General features: G+C 43.3%; 1 protein-coding gene across 1 annotated transcript in view; it reads right to left on the minus strand.

Moving 5' to 3' along the window:
• Positions 1 to 16,849, minus strand: part of nkain1 (sodium/potassium transporting ATPase interacting 1) — a 512,964-nt gene extending 496,115 nt beyond the window's left edge. Inside the window, exon 1 of the mRNA XM_078567413.1 lies at positions 15,891 to 16,849. Within this exon, the coding sequence (XP_078423539.1) occupies positions 15,891 to 15,944 (54 nt within the window). The 5' untranslated portion in view covers positions 15,945 to 16,849. The remainder of the gene's footprint in view (positions 1 to 15,890) is intronic.
• Between the last annotated feature and the right edge of the window lie 37 nt (positions 16,850 to 16,886).

Here is a 16,886-nt window from a genome sequence, read left to right on the forward strand (position 1 = left end):
GGAGAGGATGTTTCCTCTTATGGGAGAATCTAGAGCTAGGGGTCACTGTTTAAAAATAAGGGATCACCCATTTAAGACAGATGAGGAAAAATGCTGAGGGTTGAGTGTCTTTGGAATTCTCTTCCTCAAAAGGTGGTTGAGGCAGTGTCTTTGAATATCTTTAAGGTAGAGGTGGACAGATTCTTGATAAGCAAGGGGGTGAAAGGTTATTGGGGGTAGGCAGGAATGTGGAGTTGAGGGTACAGCCATGATCTTATTGAATGGTGGATCAGGCTCGAGGGGCCGAGTGGCCTACTCCTGCTCCTAATTCGTACGTCCGTGTGTTTGTAATCGGGAGCTGCAACCTTGACCGTTTGACCCCCACCCTCCCCCATACTTCAACATCAGGGACAATATTAGCAACCAAACTCCTGCTCCAACTGAAATCAACCAACTTTTGAGCCAAAGCCAAGAGTCAAATCTGACTTCTTTTGGGTCAGTGTGCCTTTGTGCCAAGTTTGGTAGCATGTTGCTCTCTATTAGAGGTTCCAGAGGAGTCTATCCACTTGGCTTATACCCATTTGTGTTTGTACCACAGCAGCTGCACCGTGTGTTAGCTAGGCATTTTCTCAGTGTCTTGAAGACAAAACAAGGCATCAAATCTCAGCACAAGAGTCTTAACTATTGCAACACAACAACTCCTACCATAGCATTACCACACAATGTCCTGACTGGACTACTATCAGAGAAATCAGAGTAATAGAATAACTTTCTAAAACCCCGATTCAAGTGTAGTGATACAGAACACCAAATAAAGCAAGAATGGAGAGGAAAGCGAACTGCTTTGCTGGTCCAAGACCAGTGTTGTTGATTTTATGTTGCACTGCCTGCAGGCATTAGTGTAGATCTCAGAGAAACACAAAAAAAGTGTCTGTTTGTTGCTCCCAATAGCCAAGCAGTGCTTGAACTAACAATAGCAGTTTGCCCAGCAGAGGATCTCAATTTAAGTGACATCAGTATCTGTAGCTTTGGGCAGAGTTATGAAATACATGTCACCAGGAAAGAGGTAGTATTTATTTGAAAAACAACTCGCATTTATATAACACCTTCCACAACTGCAGGACATCCCAAAGCACTTAACAAATTAAATATTTTTGATGTATCGTCACTAGTAGCAAGTGCAGCAACCAATTTGCACACAGCAAGCTCCCACAAACAGCAATGCGATAATGACCAAATAATCTGTTTTTGTCATGTTGAGTGAGGGAGAAATATTGGCCAGGACACGAGGGTTCACTCCTCTGTTCTTCGTTGAAATTGTGCCATGGGGGTCTTTTACATCTACCAGAGATCAGGCAGGCAGGGTCTTACTTTAATGCCTCATCTGAAAGACACCTCTGACAATGCGGCACTCCTTCAGTGCTGCACCGAAGTGTGTTAGCCTTTTGTGCTTAGGTTCTGGAATGTGATTGAACCCACAATCTTCTGATACAGAGATAAAAGAGTACTATCCACTAAGCCACAGCTTTTAGTTTTGCGTCATTGAATGAAAAAGTACATTCGGCAATCATCACTCACTGGAAGCAACAGCAGGATGTACGTAGAGTTCTCAAGCTAACATAAGGGCTGTGTTAAAGTTCAAGGGATCACCAATTTATTTGTTCACTTGTTTTTTTACTCTGTCTAGAGTGATTATTATCTGAGAAAACAGTCCATGAGGTTTCACAGCCTTGTAGATGGGATAAGCATTGATGGGTTTGCAGTTTTTACTCATCCTTTTTTTACTGTTTACTTACTCCCGTGGAATAGATGAAGCTTAGTACACTTCTGTCACTAATGTTAAGCATCAAAAATGGACATCATAAACCTGAATTGAAAGCATTTCCCAACAGGGTATTTTTTTTCCCCTTTTTACAAAATCATATACAGCTGAAAACATTATCCTCCCTGAGAAAGTTCAATGCCGGGCAGCTCGTATTGTTACAAGCAGTTACTGGCTAGATTCGAGTGTCTCCCAGTTGCTCACGTCACTAGGCTGGCAGAGACTCCAAACCTGAAAAAAAGCCCATCGGTTGCCACGCCTCAAAAGTTTTGAACGACAATTAAATATTTCTATGCCGTATATGAAGTCCAAAAATGACTCCGCTCGAAGAGTTCATAACCAATAGCTCCAACTGTATACATCCCAGTGTGCTTCCTTTGTTAAACAAAAACAGAAACAGAAATACCTGGAAAAACTCAGCAGGTCTGGCAGCATCGGCGGAGAAGAGCACAGTTGACGTTTCGAGTCCTCATGACCCTTCAGCAGAACAGTTCTGTTGAAGGGTCATGAGGACTCAAAACGTCAACTGTGCTCTGCTCCGCCGATGCTGCCAGACCTGCTGAGTTTTTCCAGGTATTTCTGTTTCTGTTTTGGATTTCTAGCATCCGCAGTTTTTTGTTTTTATCTTTGCTTCCTTTGCTAATTCATTTTTCTCCCCGCCTTCCACAAGAGCAATTAATGACTGGACAAATCTTCCACAAACCTTCATCTCCATACCCTCTTAAGGAATATCATTTAAGGAAAATCTGTTGGACTTTTTTTTAAAATTGTGACCATCGACTTCACTCATTGTGCACCTCCTGTGAAAATTCTCTAGTGGAAGATTATGGAGCAAAAACCACAAGAGAAAATTTGTGCATCATGTTCGCTTTTCATTTGACAAAAATCGACATTCATCCCAGATTTTTTCATGAATTGATTCACTCCATTACAAAAATACAAGCTGGGCAAGAGTGTTTTGAATTCAAAGCAACAAAAATTCAACATAGCAGTATACTATTTAAATGGATAGAGGTTGCAGAACTCAATGGTACAGAACAATCTGGGTGTCCTGGTACAGTGAGTCCCCAAAAGTTAGTATGCAGGTAGAGCAATTGATTAAGGCAGCAAATGGAATGTTGGCTGTTGCATGGAGAAGGAAGTTTTACTGCAGTTGTACAGGACCTTGGGGAGACCACATCTGAAATACTGCATACAGTTTTGGTATCCTTATTTGAAAAGGAAGATATAAAATTGCATTCAAAGCAGTTCAGAGAAGGTTCACTTGACTCGCTCTTGGGATGAGGGGCTTATCTTATCAAGAAAGGCTAAACAGGCTGGGCTTATACGCATTGGAGTTTAGAAAAATGAGAGGCGATCTTATTGAAACATATATGATCCTTGATAGGGTGGATAGAGAGAGGATGTTTCCACTGGGAGGCAACTGGCCTAACAAGCAAAATCAGTTATATCATACCGCTACAAAGACTGAAAAAAAGGAATGAAACCAGACAGACCACCCGGCATCGACCTAGGCACCAGAAATGTCAATGGCAAACTCAGCCCTGCAAAGTCCTCCTTACGAACATCTGAGGGCTTGTGCCAAAATTGGGAGAGCTGTCTCACAGACTAATCAAGCAACAGCCTGACATAATCATCCTCTTGGAATCATATCTTACAGATAATGTCCCAGGCACGAGCATCACGATCCCTGGGTATGTCCTGTCCCACCGGCAGGACAGACATAACAGAGGTGTGGGCACAGTGGTATACAGTCAGGAGGGAGTTGCCCTGGGAGCCCTCAACATCAACTCAGGACCCCATGAAGTCTCATGGCATCAGGTCAAATATGGGCAAGGAAACCTGCTGATTACCATGTACTGCCCTCCCTCAGCTGATGAATTAGTGCTCCATGATAAGCACCACTTGGAGGAAGCACTGAGGGTGGCAAGGGCACAGAATGGGTGTGGGACTTCAATCACCAGTGACTCAGTAGCACCACCACAGACAGAGCTTGCTGAGTCCTAAAGGGCATAGCTGCTAGACTGGGAATGTGGCAAGTGGTGAGGGAACCAACAAGAGGGAAAAAGATTCTTTACCTCATCCTCACCAACCTGTTTGCCACAGACGCATCTGTCCATAATAGTATTGGTAGGAGTGACCACCGCACAGTCCTTGTGGAGACAAAGTCCCACCTTCACATTGAGGATCATGTTGTGTGGCACTACTGCCGTGCTAAATGGGATAGATCTTGAACAGATCTAGCAATTGGGCATCCATGAGGCGCTGTGGGCCATCAGCAGCAGCAGATTTGTACTCTGACACAATCTGTAACCTCATGGCCCAGAATATCCCCCACTCTACATTTACCATCAAGCCAGGGGAGCAAACCTGGTTCAATGAAGAGTGCAAAAGGGCAAGCCACAAGCAGCACCAGGCATACCTAAAAGTGAGATATCAACCTGGTGAAGCTATAACACAAGACAGCTTGTGTGCCAGACAGCATAAGTAGCAAGGTGATAGACAGTGCCAAGCGATCCCACATCCAACAGATCAGATCCAAGCTCTGCAGTCCTGTCACATCCAGTCGTGAATGATGGTGGGCAACTACTCACTGGAGGAGGGGGCTCCACAAATATCCCCATCCTTAATGATGGGTGAGCCCAGCACATCAGTGCAAAAGATAAAGCTGAAGCAATTGCAACAATCTTTCAGCCAGAAGACTGGGTGGGTGATCCATCTTGGCCTCCTCTGGAGGTCCCCAGCATCATAAATGCTAGTCTTCAGCCAATTCAATTTACTCCACATAATATCAAGAAATGGCTGAAGGCACTGGACACTGCCAAGGCTACGGGCCCTGACAATATTCCAGCAATAGTACTGAAGACTTGTGCTCCAGAACTAGTTACCCCCTTAGCCAAACTGTTCCAGTACAGCTACAATACTGGCATCTACCCAGCAATATGGAAAATTTCCCAGGTATGCCCTGTACACAAAAAGCAGGACAAATCCAACCCGGCCAATTACCGCCCCATCAGTCTACTCTTGATCATCAGTAAAGTAATGGAAGGGGTCATCAGTGCTATCAAGCGGCACTTGCTTAGCAATAATCTGCTCACTGACACCCAGTTTGGGTTCCGCCAGGGTCATTCAGCTCCTGCCTTCATTCGAACATGGACAAAACAGCTGAACTCCCGAGGTGAGGTGAGAGTGACTGCCCTTGACAGCAAGATCACATCTGGCCGAGTGTGGCATCAAGGAGCCCTAGCAAAAAACTGAGTCCATGGGAACCGGGGGAAAACTCTTCACTGGTTGGAGTTATACCTAGCACAAAGGAAGATGGCTGTGGTTGCTGGAGATCAGTCATCTCAGCTCCAGGACATCACTGCAGGAGTTCCTCAGGGTAATGTCCTCGGCCCAAAGATCTTCAGCTGCTTCAATGCCCTTCCTTCCATCATAAGGTCAGAAGTGGGGATGTTCGCTGTTGGTTGTGCAATGCTCAGCACCATTCGCGACTCCTCAGATACTGAAGCAGTCCATGTCCAAAAGCTGCAAGCCCTGGACAATATCCAGGTTTGGGTTGACAAGTAACATTTGTGCCACACAAGAGCCGGGTAATGACCATCTCCAACAAGAGAATCTAACCATTGCCCCTTGACATTCAATGACATTACCATCACTGAATCCCCCACCATCAACATCCTGGGGGCTACCATTGATCAGAAACTGAACTGGACTAGCCATATAAATACTGTGGCTGCAAAAGGTCAGGAAGTTAGGAATCTTGTGACAAGTAGCTCACCTCCTAACTCCCCAAACTCTGTGAACAATCTACAAGGCACAAGTCAGGAGTGTGATGGAATACACCCCACTCACCTGGATGAATGGAGCCCCCACAACACTCGAAGTTTGACACTGTCCAGGACAAAGCAGCCTGCTTGATTGTTTGTGGATGTGGTGCCATTCACTCCCTCCACCACTGACACACAGTAGCAGCAGTCTACAAGTTGCACTGCAGGAATTCACCAAGGTTCCTTAGACAGCATCTTCCAAACCCACGACCACTACCATCTAGAAGGACAAGGGCAGCAGATAGATGGGAACACCACCACCTGGAAGTTCCCCTTCAAGTCACTCACCATCCTAACTTGGGAATATATCACTGTTGCTGGGTCAAAATCCTGGAACTCCCTCCCTAACAGCACTGTGGGTGTACCTACACCGCATGGATTGCAGCAGTTCAAGCAGGCAGCTCACCACCACCTTCTCAAGGGCAACTAGGGATGGGCAATAAATGCTGGCCTAACCAAAGTCGCATCCTGTGACTGAACAAAAAAAACAAACAAACTTTTTGGGGAGACTAGAACTAGAGGGAACAAAGTTTAAAGTACAAGAGATGGAGATAGATGAGAAATTCTCTCTCTCTCTGAGGGTTGTTAGTCTGTGGAATTCCCTTCCCCAGAAAGGAGTGGAGTCTGGGTCACTGAGTTTATTCAAGGCAGAGTTAGATAGATTTTATTTGATAGACAAGGGAGTCAAGAGTTATAGGGGAGCAGACAAGAGAGTAAAGCAAGACCACAACTAGACCTGCCATGATCGAGTGACAGAACAGGCCTGCAAGAAGTTCAGAAAGCAAAAGTCAAATTTACTATTTGTGGGCCAGGGTTGAAACCTTGGCCAGAATTTAACGGGGCCTCAGAGTGAGAAACGTAGACAGGGGAACTTAATTAAGCGGGAGCCAAAATTCCCATTCCCCCGATGCCAGGATGAGTTCAGCAGCGGAGCAGACATCACCGCACCCCAGTGTTGGGTACCTATTTTCCATCTATTTGCTTACCCTAAATATACAAATTGAGAAGTTCACATTCAATAACTCTTACCTTCAAAATTAATTCACTGGTGCACGGGAAACTCATGCACCCTATTTCCTGCCAGCTTGGAAGGTGGCATGCACCAGGCGAGGTTATTCAATCTTTGGATCTGAGGTGAGATTTGCCTTGGTCTAACTTAGCACAGAGGCGGGGTGGGGGGGGAGGAGAGGATGGGTGGTCCAGTAGTGGCAAGGACGAGGGGGGCTGGTCTGGTAAGAGAGTGGTGATCTGGACTTCAAACGACCGTGCAGCAAGGCGCTGAGTGGCATGTTTGAGGTGTGTGGTGGTTGAGGTGCCTGAATGGAGCTGGCCTCTGGCCTAGTTCATAGTTTGAGTTCTGACCCTTTAGGTTTCAAGATTTGCTTCACAATTGCAGACGCGAGGACTCTGATACATCCAATTCCAAACTCACCAAACCGGAAAAAATGCCATTTTTGTTCAATTCTGCCCCTAGCTCAGTCTGGGACTGTATCGTTCTTACTTAATTAGTTTAGGTATAAACTTTACATCTCAGCAAACACAGCATTTGTAGGCTACCCCGAAATACACAGCATGCTGTTCCTCCCCATACCAGAAAGCTCAAAATGTACAGTGGATAACCACATTCAGTGGATACCTCTGTTTAAAAATCTATACTGATTAAAATTAAGGATCTGCTACTTCAGTCACTTGCTACAAAAAATAAAAATTTCTGCTCGTAGGTGGTGTGGGGTAACTTTCAAAAGTTGCCTTTTGTTCATTCATAATTTTTAAGTATTGGGAAGGAAAGCGGACGATTAATTCAATGTCTCTTCCTTAATTCTACCTTATCCTTTGACTCGCCTTGAGCAATGCCATGTGAGGAGACCCAGGAGTATTTGCTTTCCTCCTTCCAATTGAAGGAAATGGAAAACAAATCCTTCTCCAGATTTGTCTATTGACAAGGAGATGGTGACAGCTGCAAGCCAAACATACACTGCTATTTCATCAAAATGGTATTTTTGCTTTAGCAGCAACCATAGTATTTGAAATGCCTGGAAGTCCATAGGGAGTACGCTAATATTGTGCTCAAGAGACCACTAAAGAGCCTTAAGACTTCACTACTCTCTTGGCCCCATTTATTGATGGCACTTTTAATCAAAATCAGAGAATAAAAAAGGACTAGGTGGCTTTCTGTCCTGCCCGCTTAATGGATTGAGGTATCTACTTTGTTTGATGTTCATTCAGTTCAGCAATGCAGATTGCCTGGCTTGGTGTATAAACCTAGGCTGTCTACTGCTATCATTTCAGCTGAAGAGTGAATGGGATTAAAAAAAAAAGCAAAACATTTGAACTTTACAACCAAGTGATAATTACATGCTGATTTCTTTTTTAAAAAGTACTAAAAGGTCAAGAAATTGAGCTCAAGAATTTAATCAAGCAGGTTGAAGACATCATGCCTTCAGGTTGGTTCTAACGAAAGATTTTGTTCCGACTCAACTGGAGTGGAATAAGCAGGAATCTTTTACCCAGAAATCAGGGATTTTCCAACAATGTAATAACCTTACACGATTACAGAAGGATGTGGACAAAATCAAATACGACAGCGCTCAGAGAAAGGGAGATTTGAGGCAGCGTAATTGAAGTTTTCAAAAAGCGCAGTTACAAAATCAATCTAGGCAAATTGTTTGCAGTGATGAAAGAGGATTATATACTAAAGGGAAAAAGCTAAAAGGAGAAGTTTAAAAGAAATGAAAGTGGAAGTCAAATAACTTCTCACCCAAAAGATCAACAAAAGCATGAATCAAGTTACCAAAGAAGGTCATTGAAGTCGGCAGTGTAAGTGCATTGAAGAGACAATTGGATGAGTTCCTGGATGGAGAAAAAAAAGTGATTGAGTTGTTAAAAAGAAACAGCCTGGTTTCTTTGCATCTGTTGCCATCTCACCCTCAAGTTCTTGTGTTCAAACTGATTTTGGAGATTGTCTGAGGTTGGGATGGATACAGGTCGCAATCAGCAGCAGCAATCCCTCATGTCAAGGATGATTCCTCCTTGTGGATGGCTGGGTTTCAGCAAGATGTCAGTGTCGACTAGTTTCACAGATGGCTTATGAAATAAGAAATGAAAAGAAGGTTGAAATAACCTGTTTTATTATGAAGCTGACATTAATGTCTGCGGTGCAGAGAAGAATCCAACCACATTGTATAGTTTTATATCTTCATTGCTGTACGTGATGTGCAGATAATGAGGTGTTTCTCATACAGTAATCAATATTGTTGTTTGTTTGATGGGAAATCCTGACTTTAATATTGCCATTGCCATATGTCAGAAGGTGAGTATGTTTTGGTTACATGAGCGTGGAAGAGTCTGAACCAAAACCTGGGCAGCATTGTCACCACATAAAACACCAACCACGACATCCTTTATTTCAACATAGCACTGAAAAAGAAACAATATTTTAAATAAAAACAATTTTTTCAGCAATCTCAGTTGCAAAACTGAAGGGATTCACCATCTCACTCTACACTCATTATAACTGCTCTTGGAACCAAACCTCCTGCAGACTATAAACAACACTCACTTATAGAGACTGAAGGCATAGAAAAATAATAGCTGAAGACAGAGTCAGGAACCAACTTCCGGCAACGTTTGAATAGAGAGAGTGCGCCAAGGCTGAAAGTGCACACGGCAGAGGCTTCACAGGTCGGAGGCTTCACGGAACATAATTGGTACTTTGAGCAGAGACTGTCTCGGCCTCCCCAAGTATTGAAAGATTTCAGCCGGGTGATCGGGGAAGTTGGCTAGCACACGCTTATTTCCTTCAGTTGAAAAAAAATATTCCCTGTGAGGAAAACTTACAGTTAAGAACATTTGGTCTATCCCCCTATCAATGTACAATAACTTTCTCATTTGTACAAAAATAGTTGCCCCATCCAAAAAAATCTTCAAACTCAACATGTACTCTGCCATTCTAAAACTGTCAAGTTAAGACAGGCTGACTCGCTCCATTTTAAGCCATACTTGCATTGGAAGCAAAGAAGATACATTCGGCTGATTCCTGGGGCGAAGGGGCTGCCTCATGAGGAAAGGTTGAGCAGGTTGGGCCTATGCTCATTGGAGTTTAGAAGAATGAGAGGTGATCTCATTGAATACAAGGTTTGAGGGAACGTGACAGGGTAGATGCCACGAGAATGTTGTGGGGGGAGTCTGCAACCAGGGGCACAGTTTCAGAATAAGGGGCCTCCCATTTAAGATGGAGATGAGGAGGAATTCATTCTGAGGGTCGTTAGTCTTTGCAGTTCTCTTCCACAGTGAACAGTCAAATCTGGGATGGACAAGGGAGTCAAGGGTTAAGGAGGACAGGCAAGTAAATGGAATTAAGGGCCTCAAATCAGATCAGCAGTGATGTTATTGCAAGGCTGAGCAGGCTCTAGGGGCTGAAGGCTCCTATTTATGTTTTTAAACCCTGGTTGCAGCCAATAGCCTCATTATAGAGAATCACAGAGGGTGAAGTTTGTCTTCAGTGATCAGTCAATGAAAAAGTAACGTGCTGGGGATAATGAACAGCCAATCCACCAACATCCGTTTTACATTCCCAAAGTTGAATTTTGGATCCCATAAAAAAACTAGAATTGCAGGATGCTGGCAACAACACTTGCTCCACAATAGAATAAATCTATTCTAATCCCATTGCCCTGCTCTTACTTTCAGCCCATCTTCCCCTGACCTGCAATCAGGGAGGGAATTGATGAACTGAACTATATGTTAAGTAAAACCACGAGAGTAAACAGAACTTCCTCATCCCATGTTGTCCCACCCATAATGATTACAAGCCAGTACACCAGTGTAATTATAACAAATGGATTCAGAAAGACTGGAACTTAAGTGTTCTTAATTGGACCCATCAGTTTAAATCTCTAAAGAAATGACAAGGTTTATTATATTTTACAACATAAGAAACATTTAATGTACTAAGTATAACGATACAGCTTCAAATGTCTGTTACATTTGGATACCCAGCTGTAAGTGTCAGATTTCTTGCCTCGCTACAAGAAACCAAAATCAGAGACTCATTAATCAATCTTGCTGGAGGCATGAAGAGTCCTGCTACAGAAGAAAAAAATAAATGCAGGATTATATCACTCTGTATATCACTCGATCTTTCTGCCAAAAAAGAAAGGCTTAACGATCCAGACTCCAGAGATTTCTATATTTAAAGGGCTCCACTGCCAATGAGTGAACTTTCATTTATATAGAACCTTTCATAACGTTCCAACTTCACAGCCAATTACTTATTGCGGTAACAGCAATGAGATTAATAACCAAATGGCTCATTTTGGTGATATTGGTTGAGGGATGAGCTTCATAATTTTCTTCTTAAAAAAAGTGCCATGGGGACTTATATTTTTTTTAAAAACCAGAAGTCCACCTAAGCATGTTTTAAAAGTCACATAATGCTACATCTCAAAGATGGCTTCTCCAACAATACAGCATTGAACTATCAGCCTAAATTACGCGCCCATGTCCTAGAGTGGGACTTGGATACTGAGTCAGACAGGGAGAGTCAAACCAATCACAACAGGAAAACAAGCAAAATTCTCAAATTACAATATGGCTCAACAGTGAGAAGAACCTTGCTGTTTAGATGCCAACCATTGGGTGAAAAGGTTTTTGCTGGTGCCCCACCACACCCCTCCCCCCACCCCGCCCCCACCCCCGGTGTATTCCCCGCCTGACGTATCTCCCCCTCCCATGGGGATGACTGAGTTCAGTTACAATTCCCCATTGTATTCAACTATGGATTTTTAAAAAAAACCAAGTTGTAGACTTCAAGTGGGTTTTTGGCAATTGTGTTGAAAAAGACACTGGCACAAAAATCACTATGGACACTGTGCAAGTTAATGGTGCACTCATCAGGCAAATTACTTATAAAATAAATTTTACTAGATTTTATACATAATGCAAACAGTTCAGCAAAGCCGCCATTAGAAGATTTTACTTAATGAAGAATCTAATTGTGAAACAGCATCAGTTCATTATTTCTCTCAGTAACATAACAGTGTTGACATTCCATATTATAATATCAAACACTTCAATGTTTGATTAATTCAAGCTCCCTTTGCTCAATAGATAAGGATAGACAAGTATGGCTTAATGCAGAAACATATCAATACCAGGTTATCAGTAAGAGCCTTTGGAGACTGGAGGAGGGAGCATTCTTTACAAGAACCACGCATTTAGGAAGCCACTCTACAATGTTATTGTATCTTATTCAAGCAACTACTCGAATTTTCAGACAAGAGGGTTAGTGTGACAGAAGGCTCTAACCAAGGATGGAATGAAGGGAAGGGATGAACGAGAGGAAGCCATTCTACACCCTTAAGCCTGTTTCATCATTCAGTTAAATCATGGGTGACCTGTATCTTAACTCCACCTACCCATTTTGGTAGGTGACCCTTACCTAACCAAAAAAAAAGTCAGTTTTGGAATTTTCCATTGACTCCTCCCAAAAAAAAACTGAGGCTGGGTAAGAGTTCCAGATTTTTACAACCCTGTGTGTGAAGTTAAGAGCAGTAATTGCAGGGGAGAATCCAGGATTGCAGAAGCTAGCGCAGGTTGGGTCAGGCAAAGTGATGGAAAGATTCATAGACAAGGCTAAGATTTTAAATTGAATATGATGGGAGCCTGTGAAAGTCGGGAATTATAGCGATGAATGAGAAACAACGATGGACAGTACACGAGCAGTGGAATTTAAGAAGGGGAGAGGTGGTGTTAAAAGTAAGCAAGGACAGTGACATGGATTTCAGCCTGGGAATGCCCTCAATTTATCCTCATTCTAAGGGCAATCCTCCATTTACCTGTCAATTTGATTTCCTACAATTTGATGCAGCAAAGGACCTTATCCAGTTGGATCATTTCCAGACCCATGGACTCCCCTCCCACACCATTTATGCTCCTGATCAAGTGATTAATTTCTCTACAAGAGAAAGATAGATTAGAATGTCTGGGGAGATGATAGCGTAGTGGTATTGTCACTGGACTGGTATTCCAGACACCCAGGCATCCTGGAATCCCACCACAGCAGATGGGGAAATTCGAATTCAATAAAAATCTGGAATAAATAAATGTAATGATGACCATAGTGGATTGTCATAAAAACCCATCTGGTTCACTATTGTCCTTTAGGGAAGGAAATCTACTGTCCTTACCTGGTCTGGCCTACATGTGACTCCAGACCCACGGCAATGCAGTTGACTCTTAACTGCCCTCTGAACAAGGAGAATTAGGGATGGACAATAAATTCTGGTCTAACCAGCGACTCTCACATCCCATGAACAAATAAAAAAAAAGGTAGGTTTTTGATGAGCCTTACTGAAATTATGCATCTACCTTTCTCTTTCAAAAGGAGACTTAACCCTCAGTATTCCAGGGGTCCAACTTCCATACTTTTTTTTCCCCCCTGATCGACTTGGTTCTGAAATGATTTGCGCCATATCCCTTGATGCACAACAAATGCAAGGGTAAAAGGTATCAAAGGATATGGAGCAAAGGCATGAAAATGGATTCGAGGTGCAGAACAGTGATTATCAAGTTAAAATGGCAGAAGAGACCCAATATTACAAGTGAGCAATGGAGATAATCAAAAGCTTCCTTTTTTTTTGGTATACTTAAGCAGTTGCATTTAAACACCTAAAACACTTCAAAAATGTTGCACACAAACAATGTCACTTTGGATGGCAGTGGTTGTTCATTTGCCAACTGCATCTAGATGACCACCAGTTGGGCTTGCAAGAAAAGACCAAGTGCCTTCTGACAACTTCCAGCCACACTGGACGCCAGCATTTGCTGAATCCAAAGCCAACTCTGACCAGTCACGTTTCCTTTTAACCACGATCCACAGTAAAAAATTAATACAATAATTATGGTTTATTTTTATAAAACACAAAAGTTTCGTTTTCTTTCCTATTCTGAATCAAACAACTTACTGGAACTCAAAACATAATTTCCCCTAAATGTTCTTTTGTCCGTGCATCCACCGCATTAAGTTGTGCAGTGTTGCACATGGAGTTGGGTTGCCTGCAATTGTTTAAGTGCAAATATAGGATTCAGGAATGACTTCAAGTAGTCAAAGTCCATACTTGGTCACATTCGAATTGGTCTTGTAAATGGTCAAATCCATACTAGAGAAATGTCTCAATATTCTCCAGCACGGCATTGCCAATATTTCAACTACCTTAACAGAAGTGCTCATACCCGATGGGAATAATGCCTTTCCTCTACCAACCGACCATAGTCGGTTCATCGTTAAATGAGTATATCCAGCCTGCAAATGATTCAATTTTCTTCTGTGGGTCCCCTCACGACTGGAAAGTCTGACGGGAGATCAACATGGTCATCAACTGAACTGGCAGTTCTTGTTGCTGGCTCTTGGAGAAACTTCTGCAGTTGTGCCACCTCTGGGTACAGGTGTTGAGAGTTAGGCATAGGTAGTCCTTGAAAAATGCCAAATCAAATTTCAGTGCTTGCCTCCACATGGGCCAGTTGGCTACAATGTTTTTCCAAGAGGGGTAGTCTGCAATACAGAAGTTTGTAAGGCTCCTTTTTTTTTTATAAAGGATGCCCTTGTTCTGACCACCCTTAATGTCGTTTGCCCTGAGTCAGTTCCCTATAGATGATCTACTTGGGGATTCTGAGTCATCTGTGCTGGAGTCAAGGCCTGACCGTCTAAGTCAAAATTTCTGCAAGGTTGTCCCCATGTTGATGAGCCAAGCAAGAACCTCATTGCTCGTGATTTTGTCCTACCATCGAATTCTCATGATGAACCTCAGGTGTCTCTGATAGAAGTGTTCCTGAGCTTTGATGTGGCCTCTACAGCAGAGCCAGGATTCTGCATTATACAGCAAGGTGGAAAGTACAATAGCCTGATAGGGTTTGATTTTAGTCTTCGTGCTAAGCTGCTCCTAGACATGATCATGGAGACAGAACTTGCTTTCTGGATGTATGCACAGATATGGTCAATTGTGTCATCTCTAGAGAGCACACACTACCAAGGTATGAGAATCTTTCTACAGCTTTGAGACTGGTGCCATCAACAGTAAGGTCTGACCCTTCATAGCAAGCCTGGTGCTGGCTAAAACATGGCCTCCCGTCATGGGGGACATTGATTTGGAGAGCAAAGTTTTTGGCAGCATCGAATTGTTTGCCATAGTCTGGATGGCTTCCTTGGTGAAACCCATAAATCTAGTGGCTCATGACAGACAACCTGTGCCAATACCCTTGAAGCATTGTCGATTTGTTATATTTGTGATCAGTGCAGCGCGTATATTTGACACACGCTTTGATGGGATTTTTTTTTGTTTTACTGATGAAACGTTTGCCTCCAAGTTGCAGCTGGTGAGACCTCCAGGGTGTATAAAGTGCAGTCCTGCAACCCATTCCGGCCTACATTTTGATCCGTGTCAACATTGTCACGGGATGAAAACTGAATATACATTGCTTCTTCTCAACCGCGCTGACCTCAATCTGGTCAGTTTCTTCAGTTACCCCGCACACATTCAAATGACCCAACCGCAGGAAATTCACAGTTAAACTGAAACATGAATGGCAATGCCAGATTGGAACAATACCGCTGGCCTTACGGTAAAACACGTAGTATACACCACTGACTGGTAGGAGCACACACTTAACCCCTCGCTTCAGGAAACATTTGTACACCTCCCGGAGAAATGCAATCTTAACACGTCCCGGAGCAGACCCAGGCAACAGAGCTGTCCCAAAATGGATCGAAAAACAGCCCAACTCGTACCGTTAGCAGCATCTACAATAAGTTTAAATGTCTTGAAATTACTCCGGTTTAAGCTTCCAACGTTGTGACTCTGCCTCCCGAGTACTGTTAGAAGGAACAGGTTCATTTTGAGAATCAATAACTGAGAAGTAACACACACAAAATATACATTCGAAACCAAGCCAATGCTATCCCCTCATGGTTACTCGAAATAAGATTTTAAAAAGGTAAGATTTGCAGATAATGGGAAATAGCCCAGGTTCATTGCAAAGAGAGACTAGGCTGAATGAAACCTCAACACACACACACACGCACATATTGTAAAGTATCATTTGAGAGCTTAAATCCAGTCTCCGGAAGTCCATGGGTATAACTGCGTTCCTCCTACGGGAGGTAACACCAGATATCAGGCGCGTTTATTCTCAAAACCCCACACACAGCCGGTCTTGTACAAAAAATCGAAAAATAAAAGGAAATCCCTTTTGTAAAAACTTACCAACTGCAAACTGCAGAGTACGATTAAAGTGCAGCGCCCATTGCATCTCCCCATGGTCCCAGCCTCGGAGTAGTTTCAACAGGAAAAGATGAACCTGAAATGGTTTCAACTGAAACAGCTGAGGTTTTATTTCACACTTACTCACGCCCAATACTCCTGCTTCTGACCAGCATACTTCGCCTGGCATTCACACAATGGGCAAGGTGAATGATGTTGTCGACCCTACACAGACCTGGTTGGGTCCCTCGCCACCGCGGTCCTCATTTCCTTCTCATAGTCCAGGAGCGAGCAGAGTGCAGGTCATTTCCACCACCCCCCAAGTCTGCCACACCTTCAAACACCAACAGGAAAGAAAAAGAAAACCGCTCAGATGTTGTTATCCATCCCTTTATTTCTCGCTCACGGGCAGTGTATCCGGAGATACCCGAGACCTAAATGCTGATGGTGCTGAAACTCAACATGCCCTCAACATCCTTCCCTCCACAGGGATGGTGATGGAGGAGGTGCTGGTGGTGGTGAGGATGAGGATGTACCGGGTGAAGTGGGGCGTTTATTATTTTTTTTCCCCCTTTTTAACTGGGCGCCGCTCTGTTCAAACACAGAACACTGCAGTCAAAAGATCGAACCACGTGGCTCTGGGTGTGGTGAGAGTAAAACCCTCGATTAATTCCATTTATGGGGGTTTCTGAATGGTCACCCCGATCACATCTGCTGCTCCATTCCGCCCTAACCTTCAATCACACGTCTATAAAGGCTGCTTTATTGGTCTAAATGTCCAGCTCAGATTTAAGCCGCGACACAGACAGTAGTAGTTCTGTTACATTTTCCAGCCCCTCTGCTCCCTGGGATGTTGTTGATTTGATTGTTATTATGGTTACGTTTTATTTATATTGTAATTCTGCAATCCCGTTCACCCTTATTATTGTCCCTATCTTCCTTTGTCACCGTTTCTCCGCTTCCTTTTTGGCCTTTTCATTCCCACCCCCTCCCTCTCTC

The sequence above is a fragment of the Cetorhinus maximus genome, chromosome 21 (genome assembly GCF_964194155.1).
Source record: "Cetorhinus maximus chromosome 21, sCetMax3.hap1.1, whole genome shotgun sequence".
Lineage (NCBI taxonomy): Eukaryota > Metazoa > Chordata > Chondrichthyes > Lamniformes > Cetorhinidae > Cetorhinus > Cetorhinus maximus.